Source organism: Artemia franciscana, chromosome 4 (genome assembly GCF_032884065.1).
Source record: "Artemia franciscana chromosome 4, ASM3288406v1, whole genome shotgun sequence".
NCBI classification, from domain to species: Eukaryota; Metazoa; Arthropoda; class Branchiopoda; order Anostraca; family Artemiidae; genus Artemia; species Artemia franciscana.
In genome coordinates this window covers 29,638,926-29,654,325 of record NC_088866.1, presented here as the reverse complement: position 1 = coordinate 29,654,325, position 15,400 = coordinate 29,638,926, and the positions used below count along the sequence as shown (strand labels likewise).

At 34.7% G+C, this 15,400-nt stretch overlaps 1 protein-coding gene across 1 annotated transcript in view; it reads right to left on the bottom strand.

Annotated features, from left to right (window-relative positions):
- Window positions 1-3,259: 3,259 nt before the first annotated feature.
- Window positions 3,260-15,400, bottom strand: part of LOC136026268 (uncharacterized) — a 32,857-nt gene continuing 20,716 nt past the window's right edge. The window contains exons 4-6 of the mRNA XM_065702656.1: window positions 13,584-13,739; window positions 10,531-10,578; window positions 3,260-5,613 (exon numbers count right to left, since the gene is read on the bottom strand). Coding sequence (XP_065558728.1) covers window positions 5,413-5,613; window positions 10,531-10,578; window positions 13,584-13,739 — 405 coding nt within the window. The 3' untranslated portion in view covers window positions 3,260-5,412. The remainder of the gene's footprint in view (window positions 5,614-10,530; window positions 10,579-13,583; window positions 13,740-15,400) is intronic.

Here is a 15,400-nt window from a genome sequence, read left to right as displayed (position 1 = left end):
TATCTGCAAAATTAAGTAAAAACACAGCAAACTATATAAAAAAATTCCATAGAAATAGACAAAGTAATAAAGACCAAGGAATAAAGGCCGAAAAGGCGTATCAGGGGGGGGGGGGTTGGATACACCAAATTTCGAAAAACATATCAAAAATTTGTTTATATGCATTTTTCTTATGTTATTGTGTCGGAAGAAAAATTTGGAGAGACAGAGAGGGGGATCATAACCCGGTAGCCCCCCTGGATACAGCCTTGAGGTCAAACTTTTTAAAATCTCGTAGTGAAATTTCACCGTTAGCCCGATGTCACAAATTTTGATCTTAGAGTTTAGCCTACAGTTTGCTCTGCTTCAGTATAATCTGGGATAACATTCCTGTCCCTGGCCTATTCTGAAGGAAACACTAGAATAACACAAATTATTATATTTCAATTTATAGCAGAAAACTTATGTCATACAAATTTTTCGGGTCGCTTCCATTTTAATTTGCGTTTCATCCACTATTTCATTGTTTTAGTTTCAATAGTGTAATTTTTCTCTTTATACGGCCCATATATATAGATAAGAGTTTAAAATAGAAAATGCGGAAATGATATAATTAATAATATGATTTGTCACAAAGAAAATATAATTGTTCGGGATAGTATAAACTAAAAATGTTGCCAATATTTCCTTCAGGAAAGGGCATAAACAAAAACGTTTTAATAATAGCAAATTCGAAGTTATTTTGCTAAGATTTTGAAATTATGAGCATGATTCCAAAACTTTTAAAATTTAGAGTGACTCCGGGCAAACGACAAAATTTTGTAGAATATGGCCTCTATCCTTTATATCTCAACGCAAAATCCATTACGGCCGAGGGCGCCTTTTTACTCCACAAATCGAAAAAAAAGATTCAAAAGAGATTCTACTGCGACAAAAATGTAAGGACAATATACATGGAAACTTATTTTTTGCGAGGTAATACCAAGGGCTCATACCGCCCTCAAAACTGTAGCTACGCACATTTCCATTGTTTTCACGTGGATTTAAAAACATTTCAAAAAACGTTTTGAGAGACAAAATCAAATATAAAGGCACTTATTCGAATACTGCCAAATTATCTGCATTATGAGCTCATTCAAAGTGAATATTCCCGGCTACCACTATGTAGAATTTTCCCCAAGCTCTTAGTCCTGGGCTTGGCATTTTGAGGGAATATATATTCATCTTATTATTACTTTGTGTGTTGAGCGACATAACTGTAAGTCAAAATCTGTTTATTTAAAGTAATTATCGCTTTTTACCGGCCACTAGCCGGTACATTAAGCAACCTTAAGAATATCTTAAGCAGTCTCCGGGTATATTAAGAACATATTATTCTGGGAAATTAAGCAGCCAACTCTCTAATCGTAATGTCCAAACCCTTCAGAACCTTTGCAATTAGCCTCTCAGCTAGCGTTGAATCTTCATTATTTAGGATAGCTATTGTTTCTTTTCGCTTGATTTCTTTTTCAATTGCCCTTAGTCAAATTTTTTTGACACTTCATCAGATTTGTGGAGGTTTTACCAATAAATTGACGTTAGATATATATAGTTCTCATTTTTGTGAAATATTTGTCAATGTAAAGGACATAATATCACTTAATACTTAGAATTTTTTTTCAAAACTTGGAATATTTCACAAGTCAATCTAAGGATATGGTTAATTGTTGTCATCCTTTTTTGGGAATGCTTTTTGATCTTGGCCAGCTGAGGATGCCGCGCGCACTCCTCTACCACCCTAAGCTATTCAAAGCTCCACACTTTACCCTCTCGCATTATGTTCCACTTTCCTTTAAATCTACGGATGTCCAGAAAGCACAATCTTTGTAGGCTTAATTTTTATATACAAAGCATTGCTTATTTAAGTTAATGCCGATTAGATTCTCTTTTAAGGGGATTGAACCTAACTTCAATGAGTTTTAATAAATATATTAATTTATCTTATTATATACCACATTATACAATATATATTAAAACAATATTTACTTTAATTACTATTCAACAGCATTAAAAAAAGCTACGGTATTTTATAGCGAAGGTCTAGACAAACCCCGGAGGGGGGGAGACATCAAGATATTGGCTATACAAGCATCAAATAACTATCGTAAAAGCGTGCATAATGGGACGCCTTATACTCGAATTCCAAATCTGGTCTTTGCGAAATGCTATTGCCAACAGTTTTGGGGATTGCTGTTGGATGGTTCATTAAATCTAATTAGTTATGCCCCACACCCAAGTACAATTTTTTTAGAAGTAAATTCACTGACTTGATACCACTATCAAAGGAAGCATAGAGTTATGATGGGAAGAGGCGAAGGGGTAAAATAGAATCGCCCTTTTTTTAAGGACTGTCTTTAACAAGGAATAGTTTCGGCGATCGTACGCTTTAATGAGGTTCTCTTATATCTCTCCACAAGTAACAATTGCCATTTTTTCTTTATACTAGTGTAATTACGAAAGTAAACTTTCGGGAGAACTACAGAGAATCTATTTTTGAGGGGACGGGGGAGCGGAAAATTCAGAGATAGGGCAAACACTGGCTTTTGGCACCCATCAATTTTTATGAGAAGTTTTTTCCTTATTGAGAAACCAAAAAATGAATATATAAAAACGTACAATTAATTTGCACGGATTTAGAACAATAAAGCTCATAATAATTTAAAATAATAAAAAAAGCCTAGAAAAGGCTAAATCTTCAAATAAGTGTCATGTCAATTTCCTTCAGTTTCGCCCATTTCCCAAGTTCTTAATCTAAAAAACCTCCCCTTTTTCTAGCATTCTCAATTATTTATGTTATTTCTCATGCATATTTGATTATATTCCAATAGTTTTAGATGGTTTATTTCTGAAATTAAAAATATTCGAGATATCTCGAACGGTTTAATAACATCATTAAACCATTCAATTATGGCATTTCGGTTAATTAATTAACTGATTAATTAACAATTAAATGTGATATAAGACTCGGAAATGTGTAGCGAAACTATTTTGGGAGCGGATTTCCTTAGCATATTCTCAACGCAATTTGTCACTCAAGTCAGAGAAAAAACTTGAAAATAAAAATTGTGACGAAGTCGATTGGACCAACTGGACAAACTGTACCGATTCGATCGACATGAGAATATTCACATCTGAGTGCACAATATGCACAATGAGAATATGCAAATATTAATTAGACATATACAGCAAAGACCTCATAATATCCTTCGTTTCATTAAAAATCAGCAATCAACAAGCTCCTCAAAGAACAAAAAAGAAACGCAAAAACACACAAGACGTATTTACTGAGCCACGAAAGCAATGACGCATACCAGCTACTCGAAACCACAACTCACCAGGTACCACATACCTATCTTGAGCAATTAGTGACTTTCTAATCCGAACTAAGTGCCAAATTGGAGCTGAATGACTAATTTTTTTTCGCCAGAATTTACATCTTAAATTGATCTTCAATTTAAAGTGAAATAAATAAAAAAATTTAAATAAGCTTTCCTAAACCTTAATTGTGTAATTCTTAAAAATAACGCGGATTTTCGGTACCCAGACAGCGCTAGGATCGAATTGGGATAGGGCCAAATACATTTTCACTTTTCAAGTTTACACCGTAGAATGACTTAATTTTTTTCGCCAGAATTATCCGTAAATTCTTAAATTATAATACTGTCCCAATTTCAAAACAGCGTACCATAGCCACTTAAAAAACGCTATTCTGATTATGTGTATTAAAAATAACTTTAATTAAATACGATAATTGTACTTCTACAAGACACACCATTTTTACAGCTATTATTTTAGTTACGTCTATTTTTAATTTACTGTTATCTTCAACGTACATTGTTCTGATGTCAGAAAACCGTCTAATGTAATACAATTCAGTTCAAATACTTATCAATATTTTAATTTAACGAAAATACACTACGATTTTAGTAAAATTAATTTTTTAATATTTAACGTTACTTTTTACGTGCGCTATTTGATTTCGAGAAACTCTAATGTTTACAGTTCAGTTAAAAACACTTTTTTGACAAAAAATGAATGGGTGTTGATCACCAGGGCGGCGCTATATTCTAATTGGAATAGAGTAATTTCACGTATCTCAGTTTTTCCTTGAAAAGTCGATAATTTCTATTTTCACCTTACAGATTATGTTGCTATTAAACCAGACATTTGTAAGTGACATATTCAAACTTCTGATACTCCCAAATTTCGTTTGCTAAGTTGTTCTAGGAGATAAAATCAGCAGGGCAAAGTAGACCAAAGGGTGAATTAACATCATATGATTATAAAGACTTGATAAATTATTGTTGTATTGAATTGTAAAACATATACTTAAAAACAATATGATAATTTTGGCAAAAAGTCATTCACAATCAAGATTGGGCTTCCTCCACAAAAGAAAATTAAAAAAAAAATGTGGCACAGGGCCCATCTAACGGTAGGACATGGGGGACTCCCCCCCTCCCCGACACAACGCGGATCTACACATATTGTGTTTTGATTTCGATAGCTGGGACGTCTACATAGCTCTTCTACTCTTGAAATGTTACTTTGGTAAAATTCTTGCTAAGGACTTGTTGCTATCTGGAGAAGTAGTTAATTTAGATGAATGAAACACTTGGAATGTATCCAAAGCAGGGGGAGGTAGAAGATTTGAGCCCCCCTCCCCCCAAAAAAATATTACGATTCGTAAAAACGTAACAAAAATGCATAAGCAAATTTTTGATGTGTTTTCTAAGTTTTTTTGTACCCCTCTCCCCTGAAAAAATTCTGGATATGGCCCTGATCCAATACCCTAGTGATCTGCTGGGAAGATATTTTGAAGCATCTACATCCACTCCTTCTTCCTCCTGATGGCACCGACCTTTCCATACATTTGCTCAGCCCCACTTTATAAGGTTTTACAAGTTCTGTAAATTATTTTTTGCGTTTAGGAGAAAAAACTTGATAGGAATTAAAATTTTCTTGAAAAAACAGAAATTGCAATTCCTAAATCTAAAGCCAATGAAAAAGAGGTTTAAAATTTAAAATTAAGGTGAAATTTTTTTGTCAGAATTCGATTACGTAATAGAGCCGTCATGTATTAATCTTATAAGCTGAAGAAATAACAAAAAGGTCGACAAAATAGCTAAACAATGCCTTCTCAGGAGACTTTTATCGCGGGATTCAGTCGTGAAAGTTTCATTAACTTAACTCAACTAAATTCCAAGTTAGCAAGAAGACACTAACCAAAAATTTTACCATTAGCTGAAACTACAAACGGTGCAACATTCGCTATCCCGCAACACGATCAAATACTTGTAACCAACTACATGAAGTCTTCAAAGCTCAGCACAAACAGCCTGAAACAAAAAACGTTCTGCTGCCACCGTGTTTAACAAATAAGTGCCAACTAATTTAACTAGACGACTCAGAATTTGGGGGTGGACGCCTCGTATAAACGCTTATCCCTTCACGACAAAGGTTGACAGCGCATGCCTGACACCGATCAGGTTGATGAGGAGTTCTTGGCTTGCCGCCACGTCGGTAGTCATTCAGATGAGGGCGCGGGAATCCATAATAAATGTGCCCTATCTTTTGAAGGACGTTGATCAATACCTGAAATATTAGTGATAATAATAATGTATACAATTATAAACTAAAGTACAATATGTATAATAATCTGATAATCAACATTATCAGATTATTTATAGAATCTAGAAGATGTACGGAGTCCCACCAGTGATATATCTTCTAAATTTTGTACAGGTGCAGTTTAGCCCCCCCCCCCTCCCCCTGGTAAAAAGTATTCAGAATTCTGAATTGAATGGTACAGTTATTTGTTAGCTATCTAATCAGGGTCTTATGTTCCAAATTAACCAACTTACGAGCAGACATATTATTGCCAAATACAATTGTGGGTAATTTGGTGGTAGTGCCCAATGTTCCAAATAATTTTTAGCTAAGCTTTGATAATTGATAGTTTTTCAGATATAGCAAGGTGGAATATAGCTACACAGGTAGCAATTATTTAAAGCTACACAAAGGACGGTATTGTTTAGTCTAGATGTTGCTAGATGGCTTCCTTTTTTTTATGGAGCTTAGAGTTTCCAGTCTTAATATTTCCCATTCTCTTGGCCAACATCTATCTACTAACGAGATTGCTTTAAGTGATGATATTTCACAAATACAGCATGTAATCCTGCAAGGGCTTTCCTGTACCCTAATGAAATTCCATTCCCACAGCGACAGCTCTAGGAAGCTTGAATGGACAGTCTTTAGACATTCTTGAAAGAACATATTGTTGTGTAATAAGTATAACTAAATGAATATAAACTGTTACTGATTAAATGTTAAAAACTATTCCTTTCCAAAAATCTAATTAATAAATCTGTATCGAGTTTTAGCCGATTCGGCACACGTCATTAATCCACAGAAAAGTGCCTGGCTGGAAAAAGTGTTTTTTTGGGAAAGTATAAAAAGTAAAGTTTTCTAGCCTTGGCGCTTGTTTTCATAAGTCATTTGTCGTCTTAAAAGGATATAGCATATGTAAGTGTGATTTAGGCTTTAGGCTTTGTTCGGCGTTTTTATAAATGTTATTGGTTGTCTCGTGCGTGCACTGCCTTTTCAGTTAATACACTGGTTGAAAGCGAACCTTGGATTTCCTTAGTGTTGAACTTGGTCAGGACCAGCGCATACTTGTCTGGGCATTTGGGATCGACTATGGTGTTGCAGCTATCAACGCCTGCGGCTGCTACCACTGGGTGTTTTGAACCCGGCGGGCTCGCCTTAACAAGCGTTAAGGACCCCCGAAAAAGATTCACGCCAGGCAGTTGACCGTTGGGCTAGTAGTCTTCAGTCGCAGCGAACCAAGTGACCTAAGAGCATTACAGTTTGTGTTCGAATGACCTCTGCCTGGGTTGATTTGTATAACATTCGAGGCAGGCAGGAGGCCCTTGTAGGCTTTGGACGCTTATTCCCCTTGCAATTTCAGTCAACTTGTTGTTTAACTAACATTTTAACTTTTTTATTAGTGCAAATGTCTAAGTTAATAAATTGAATCAATTGCCTTGCCTGACACTCACTGGAGATGGCCCCAATTTGACTTTAGACGCTTGTTTGCCTCTCATTCTAGGCAAATTAACGGTCCTGTGCCAATTCTAAATTCTTGTTTCAACCTGCCTAAGACCATAGGTTAGGTATCCCTTGTTTACCTCTCATTCCAGGCAATCCGGTCCTATGTCAATTTTAAATTCTTGGTCAACCTGCCTGAGACTAGGCAGGCGTGAATTGTAAAAGATAACAAACAAATATTGGTTCAATAAGAGAGGCACACTTACTCCCACCGTTTACCCGTGCCAAATTAACCAAACACTTGGAAAACTATAGGTTATTTCACTATCTTAGCTCTTTGACTATCTACCTTGGTTCTACTGCTCTAGGAATGTTGCATGGACGGATAATAGATAGACATATCTATCAACAAATGAACAAACATCATTTTCATACAATCCTAGTAAGGGGGGGGGGATTAATGCAAGGTTTAAGGTTTACTTCTCACTCAATTTGACTATCCGTCTTGGCTTTTTTCTACAATTAGCCATAACTTGATGAGCACACCTATTCGATTTTAATTCAAAAATTAACGGAATACGTTCACTTGTTCCCTCGACAGAAAACACTGAAGAGCCTGCCTCCAACCAACAACTCCTTTGCCTTACATGTGAAAAGGTGCATTTACCAATGGTTCATTATAATGCAGACCCTTATGCCTCGCCCCTCGTACCTTTCTCCGCTTGATTTTGGATGGGAGATGAAGGACAGATGCACAGTACCTAGAAGTGATGCGAGGCCGATTCATACGAGGAATGATTGTGCGTGACATGAAATGGAGGGATACTGGGAAAAAACCGTAATGAATTTGGGAAAGTGAGCATTAAATGAAATGTTAATTATGACTTATTTTAGTTTCTTTATCTGCGGCGTTGCTGCCATTTTTTCAAACTAATCGTGATAGTTTGTTATGAAGATATTCTATAGCCTATAGGCATTTCTACCTCGTATTTGACCGGAAAACTGCACCTAAAACTTTGGGGAAAATGCATTTTCTGGCATAAAACACCAAAATATTATAAAGTGTCAAGTTTCGGAGTGTTCCGCCCCTCGAAAGTGCCGTTGTTATTTTTTGAATCAGCATGGTCGACTTAAGAGGGGGGGGGCTAATTCTCGTACCGGCCCCATTCCGTCGTTGTATGTTTCACATTTTCAACACCTGGCGCCCGGACTATTAGGGGTATCAGCTTTGAAAACAGTGTTTCAGAAAAAGGGTAACACAGCACCTATTCAATTCCATAATTGTAGATGGGGCTACTGTAAAAAGCGGTCTACTAACCAGATTCCAGCACAGCCTGGTTATGCATATTATTAGCAATTTCATCTTTTACTCATTATCCCCAAGAGTTACAAAACATGTAATATAATTACATGAATGAATACATAAACTTGAAACTTAAAGACCACAATCTATGTAAAAAAAAAGGAAAAACATATGAAAACATCAACAACAGCCTAATCTTTACCTGTTTTACTAGAAATTAGAAACTAAGATTATCACTAATGACATTTTTTATTATATATTCAATTAATTATAAATTAATTTGCTTATCTATTTTGATAAGATTCAATTTTGACTCATTCGTTTGTTTAGTTCATAATTAATTATAAAATCGATAACTTATTGTATAAAATATTACAATAAATAAATAAAAACAAAAGGTGAGTAAATAAAAACCCATAATGGAGTAACAGTTAAATAAACATAAAAATTTGATTATTTTTTTTCTTTAGAGAAAAGAAGCAAAAGTGTAGTGTCCCAGTTCTATCATCAACTCCGCCCTGGTATTAAAAGTCTGTATTATTTTTCACCAAAACCCAAAAAAAGAAAATGTTTTGTTCATTCTTTTGGTACTTGTCTGTTAAACGAGACGAACTCGAGAATTAAAGTTTATAGTGAAATATGCCAAAACATGATGATAATGTAATAATTTAGAAACAAAATTATAGAAAGTACGGCAAAGAGCTGTGGAAAGCAGACCACTCAGAACCCCTAACCACCTCTATATATAAATATTTAATAAAAATGAAGGTACATCGTAGCTTTCTCACTCAAAATAAGCAAATCCTAACCGATCTAGGAAGGGAAACCGGTTTCTGTCAAATCTTTCACAGCGTAATTCTTGAGTGCGTTCCGTTTAACATACAAGTACCAAACTTTCAAATACCAAGGAAAGTGAGAATGAAATCTGATTTGTTTAAATCGGTTGTTTGAAAAGCTGCACATTCTATGTACCTTAAAATCAGGAAAAATGACACATTTGCATTTTAATGAAAGATATCTCCATGTACTGTTATGCAGCATTTGGCAGTAGCGGGCGTCACATCAAAAAAGAAAGAGAAAAGACACGTAGATGAAAAATTAGCAAATAATCAGCGGAAAAAAAACAACGAAGAAATAACTAAAACATAAAAATAATATATAATATAACATGCGTAAAATATAGAAATAACTAAAAGCAAGACACAAAATAACTTAAGAAAGCATAGCTTCCATTTCTGTTTGGGAGCCAACACGTTGCTACTGTTGAATTTTTATGGGCCAAAAGTGATATCAAATTCAGCAAACTATTATTGGTTTATTTTCCTGATTCAACGTGGCAATGCTGACGAAAAATGTGATACCGTCCAAAAAACAGTGGTGGTTCTGGCCTCTCTTGCGCCCAGAGTGAATTCTTGATTAAAACCCCTTCCCCGTCTCCCACAGAATTTTCGAGCCAAACAATTACAAAATGATTATAATTGTTACACGTCTTATTTGAACTTTTGCACCCCTAAAATTTCTGTGACCGTGGCAAGTGCCCTTCTGTCCCCCCTAAAACCACCTCTGCCCAACAACTAATAACTTAAATTGAACAACGTTCTATCCGCAAAACTTCACGTATAATTTGTTGGTTTTTGGAGTCTTATTATTATTGTATGTGCAAATTCATGTACTTTTTATATTTGTATTTTAGATTAAAATGAAAAATCTCAAAGGCGACTACAATTTCAAAGAAAAGCCGAAGCTGATTTTCATCCACGTTTCTATTCTTTAAAATCGGGCTCCTTATACTTCCAAATATTGCACAACAGCATATGGAGATTATTTTCATTAAAAACTGAATTCCCATTTTTTTTTCCAAGGTCTTAATAGATGTAAAACTGTTGAACTTCCCACTTCACCAATTCAACCTATCAGGTTTCAGTTTTGCTTTCCTTGTTACATTAATGTTTGTTTAAATTAGTTATCACCTAAAAAACATTCGGTTTACAATCGAACACATTTTATGCTTTATGTCTGACGGGGGTTAAAGATTGGATCTTTGAATAGGTTGGGTGGACGAGGAGTTTGTGCAGCTGTGTTGGCCTCACGCGGGGTTGGTGTTACAGTGAGTTATTAGTGCAAGTAGTACATAATAAATAGATTTAAAAGTAAAATACCTTTTTTATTTCTTCTGGGTACCACATTGGATCCTCGAAACGATTGAGCTAGAACAAAACATTTCAGAATAAAAGAAAAATAATAATAAAAGAGAGAGCATAAGTCAACTTATTTCTAAGTTAGCAAGGAGGTCCTAAACTAGAATTTTAACGTGTAGAAAATATGGGCTACGAGTAACAGCACCCAGACACAACAAACGAAATAATGAGACAATTGGCATTAACCCTAGGATATATTTTAGGTATATTTTCTTAAGGTCCATTTACAATGAGATCTTACTACACCCAGACCTTCCAATAGACCCGCTCTTTATATGGCATTTCGCTATAACCACCGTCTCCAATTAAGGCACGTTTTTGTACATGATTTACGACCTAAAATAACGGCAAAACAAGCTATAGCTGCAAAAAAAAAAAAAAAAAAATGCACAAGCGAAATCTCGGTGCACCTTTTTACTATGGCTTTGAAGTTTTTTAAGAGCGTTATGTGCTTGATCTACATGAAGCTGAAAGCCGTTCAACACGAGCAACTCATTCAGTTGTAAACAGAACGGGCATTTGATGAAGAGACAAAGCCTGTTGTATCCAAACGGCTTACATCAACAAATTTATGGAAAGCTTGTTCCTGTTTCAAAAAATGAATAAATGTCCTCCTTAAAAACGATTCTGACGTTGAATGTAGTACTGAGGTGTCTCGAGGAATTAACTCGGCCATTAGCTGTTATAACTGAAGAACAAAGAACGACAAGAAGGTGAGACAAACAACGCTAGACAAATTTTTTAAGCCAAGCCCATCCCAGTGGCAGTTTTAGGAGAGTGAGAGAGGGGACACTTACCCGGGCACAAAATTTCAAAATAAATAATCTAACGATTATAATCATTGTGTGAATTATGAAATTTTATTTGTGTTAAAATGAAGTAGAAGGCGCAGTTAACAAATAAAAATAATAATAAATAATTAATTGATAAATGAAATAAAAATAAATTAAAAACATTAATAATAATTAAAATAATTAATAATAATCAAATAATTTAATTAAAAATTGAAAAATAATAATTAATTAATTGGAAATAATTTCGTTAGTAGATACAAATTTTGTTAAAATTCGACAAAAAAAGTTATACCAGACGAAGGGGGGGGGGTCAACATTTTGCCCTGGGAGCATAAGAGGCTAGAACCGTCACTGGCCCGTCCTCACCAGCGGAATACGATGACGACAGTGATATGTGGTTTACCATTTCTTCATCGTCTTCAGATTGAAGCTTGAATGCAAGATGAAGTTGCATTTTATAGATTATTTTATAGTTGCGTTTTTTTTATAGATTATTGTTAAATTTTTGAGTCTTATTATCATTATATGTACAAATTCATGTAATTTTTATATTTGTATTTTCGATTAAAATGAAAATAAAGTATATAAAATGCATTTTGAATGATAAACTATGTTACAAATTAAAAAAATTAAGAACCGATACCATTGAATTTGTATTAGGAATGGGACATTATAACTTGAATCACTTTTAAAACTTTATAATAAAATGAAAACAAAAGCAAACTATGATTTAGAATCCTTGTTCGCATTACATTTTTCTTTTCTTGTACTGTGTTTTTTCTTCTTCTAAGTGAAGTAAAATATATGTTGCTGTCGTTCCTTTTTTTTTGTCAGTGCGGTAGCGCTACATATATTTAACAAATATCCAGATGGCACTATGGTTGCCCAAAGGAATGAAAATCACGAACTATTTGACGAATTTATACAGAAGAATGAAAAAGTTTGGAGAATTTCATCCCGAAGACAAGACCCTTGTATATACATTTTTTGACTGAAAAAGGGAAGGGGGAGGGGGCACATTTAGGAAAATAACATAAACGAGACAAATTATATGCATAACATGGAGCGAAAAAATTGTACTGACTACTGTGGGGATGTATATGTTTTCCTTGTTTCTTTATTTGGCTTAATAAATAAGCTTAACTTACTATTCAAGAAAATATTGTTAAATCAATATCAATTGGCCAACATTAAAAATTAACTAATTGATAGTAACGAAGTTAATATTAATATAAAATAGATAACTGATTAATTGATACTGAAAAAATTAATATTAATTAATAATAACATTAATTGATAATTAGTCAACTGATATTAAAGAAATTAACGATCGTTAATTTTAAAGAAATTAATGATCACTGGTATTAAACAAATTAGTTTTATCAAACAAATTAAAATAAATATTAAAATGTATATTAAAAAAGGCGATTAATTTGAAAGTAAAGAAAAATGTAGTTAGTGAGTTTTAGTTTACATGGACAAGGAACCACGCATTCTAAGGGGAAAGACAGTACAAATTGTTTACAAAGTTTGCCTTCACGACAAGATTAATCTTTAGTCTCTAAATACTAGCTAAAAGTATGTTTAAAAACAAAAACAAAAATATGACTCATATTCAGCTTTATTTTAATTTTAATACCCGGTACTGCTGTAGCCAATTCATTGATCGTAAATCTGAAGCATATCAGGAGGAGATCCCTTATTCCTGAACAATTAAAATAGTAGCCCCAAAACACTTATCCGATTTCAATCTACCCCTACCTAAAAACCGAACACGTGCACCCAAAATCTAATGCAGAAATTCTATTCCAAACTATATCCTGGAGACGTCATTCTTACTAGCATCATACCATCACTATTACACCTAAAAAGAGTGTCCGATGTTTCCACACTCCTGAAATAGTTGCCAAAATCACTTTCTAAGCTGTCTTCAAAAGAGGATTAGACGGGGAACACAGATCACGAGGATTACAGCGTGATTAGACATGCAATATCCAGTTCATTCTCCATTTGAGAACAGCTTAGCAAACGGTTTTCGGCATTATCTGTGAGATGTAAAAAATTCAGAAACTATCTTTAATCGTAACAAAAACGGCATTTTATATGCTTACAGTTAAGTAAGGCCCCCAAGAGCCAGGCATAGGGTATATTTCATCTTAATTTGGTTTCTAAAAATGTTAAGTTGCAAGTAAAAAAAAAAAAAAAGATAAAAAAACTCACTTCAAGGCCTTCCATATACTTTCTTTCTAAACACTTTGAGCATTTCTGTCCAAAAACTCTGTAGAACAAAAGACCAACCGCAACACCAGCTTCGTTGTCCACACGATGCCAAAATGCAATTTTTCCCCTCATTGATGTCCAGCCAGCCGAGCAGCCCTAAAAATATGAATCTTTCATTAGATGAACTTTCCCCACCTTTAATTAATTAGGCGACAGACTTCCTACTTGTCCACGTAAAAAAGACCCAGCAACCGAAACGTCGATTCAACGCAGATTCTGGAAATCTTTTTAATCTAATTACATGGAATAGATATAAGTCACCAGACAACAACCTGATATAGTTCAGCCATTCCAATCATTCAGATTTTTGTAGCTTTCCTGAATTTTCTAAAAGAAAATCAGTTTTCAAAAATGTCCCCAAGAATTAACTTTTGTAGTACATGAACATTAACATGAAATACAAATCCTTAATTTTCGGGGAGATTTAATACAACCCATCTTTCTTTCGAGAAGTTGCAGGGATACTGGAAGCAAAAGACGTACAGAGGTGTAGCCCCCCCCATCCCAAATTTTCCCCAATTTCTTGGGACTTCTTATTTAAAATGTCGAAAAAAACTTTTCTAATGCCTCCTTCCCCTGAAAAAAATCATGTGCACGTGCCTGGTGCAAGCAAGAATATGGTTTAACATTGCTTGTAGCACAATCAACAAATCGATTCAGGTAAAAGATAGTTGCGCCTCATCGAAAATGTAGCGGTACACATTGTGTCTGAAATCGTAAACATTTAGCAATGATGGGGGAGAGAATTCCCCCCTAAAAGAGAAAACAAGGAAAACCAATTCACGTGCTCAAGAGCTATCATAGACCACCAAAAGAAAATAAATACCAATGAGTTTTGGTTTTGAACAACAGCAATGATGTACCACACAACAACACAGGAAAATATAAGGTCTATTTCTAATTACACCGCCCTTGTGTTTCAGAAAACGTTATTTAAAAAATGGGTCAAAAGGTCAAATTTTAGCACAAAGAACGGGGAATTGAGGAGAGGGCAGCCCCCCTCATATATTGAATACTATCTGATCGTCTTAGGGTTTAATGTAGCTCCTTACTTTCAGTAAAAAAAATGTTTTTAAAAAAATTAATTCTTGATCATTTTTCAAAAATCTTACCAGGAAATCTGCCCCCCTCCGTTTAAAATTCCCCCAAAGAAATTTCTTTCCATGTAGAATTCGTCCCCCGGGGAATTACTCCGGACAATTCCATCCTCGCTGCGAACTCCCCAAGAAAAATTCTTGCTTACAATTTCACCTGAAAAATACTTTTTAACTTACTTTCATTCGAAGAAAGAATTGTTTTTTATTTTATTTCTGATCGTTTTTCAGGTTATGGCGGAATACCCCTGCGTGGGAAAATATTTCCCGGAAATATTTTAAGGGAAATTTCCAAATGGAAAATTGCTCCCATGGAAATTTCCCCTCGGAGAATTTTCCTGATAATTCCCTCCCTCATGGAGAATTTCTCCCGTGGAAAATACCCCACGTACCCCCCCCCCCCCCAGCGAATTCCGGCATTTGCACTTGAAATATCCTTTTTGGTATTGTCAAATACCAAAAACAAGAAAAAATAACACCCCCATAGAATTTTAAAATACATTCCCCTAGAATTCAAAATATGTTCCCCATGGGATTTTCATGAATTACCGCTAGTTATGTGTGCTTGCCAACTCTTATTTGAATCAGGTTGAGTTTACTATCAATTCATTTTATATACAATTAATCAGAGACAAGAAGAAGTTATAGCCCCTCCCCTCCATT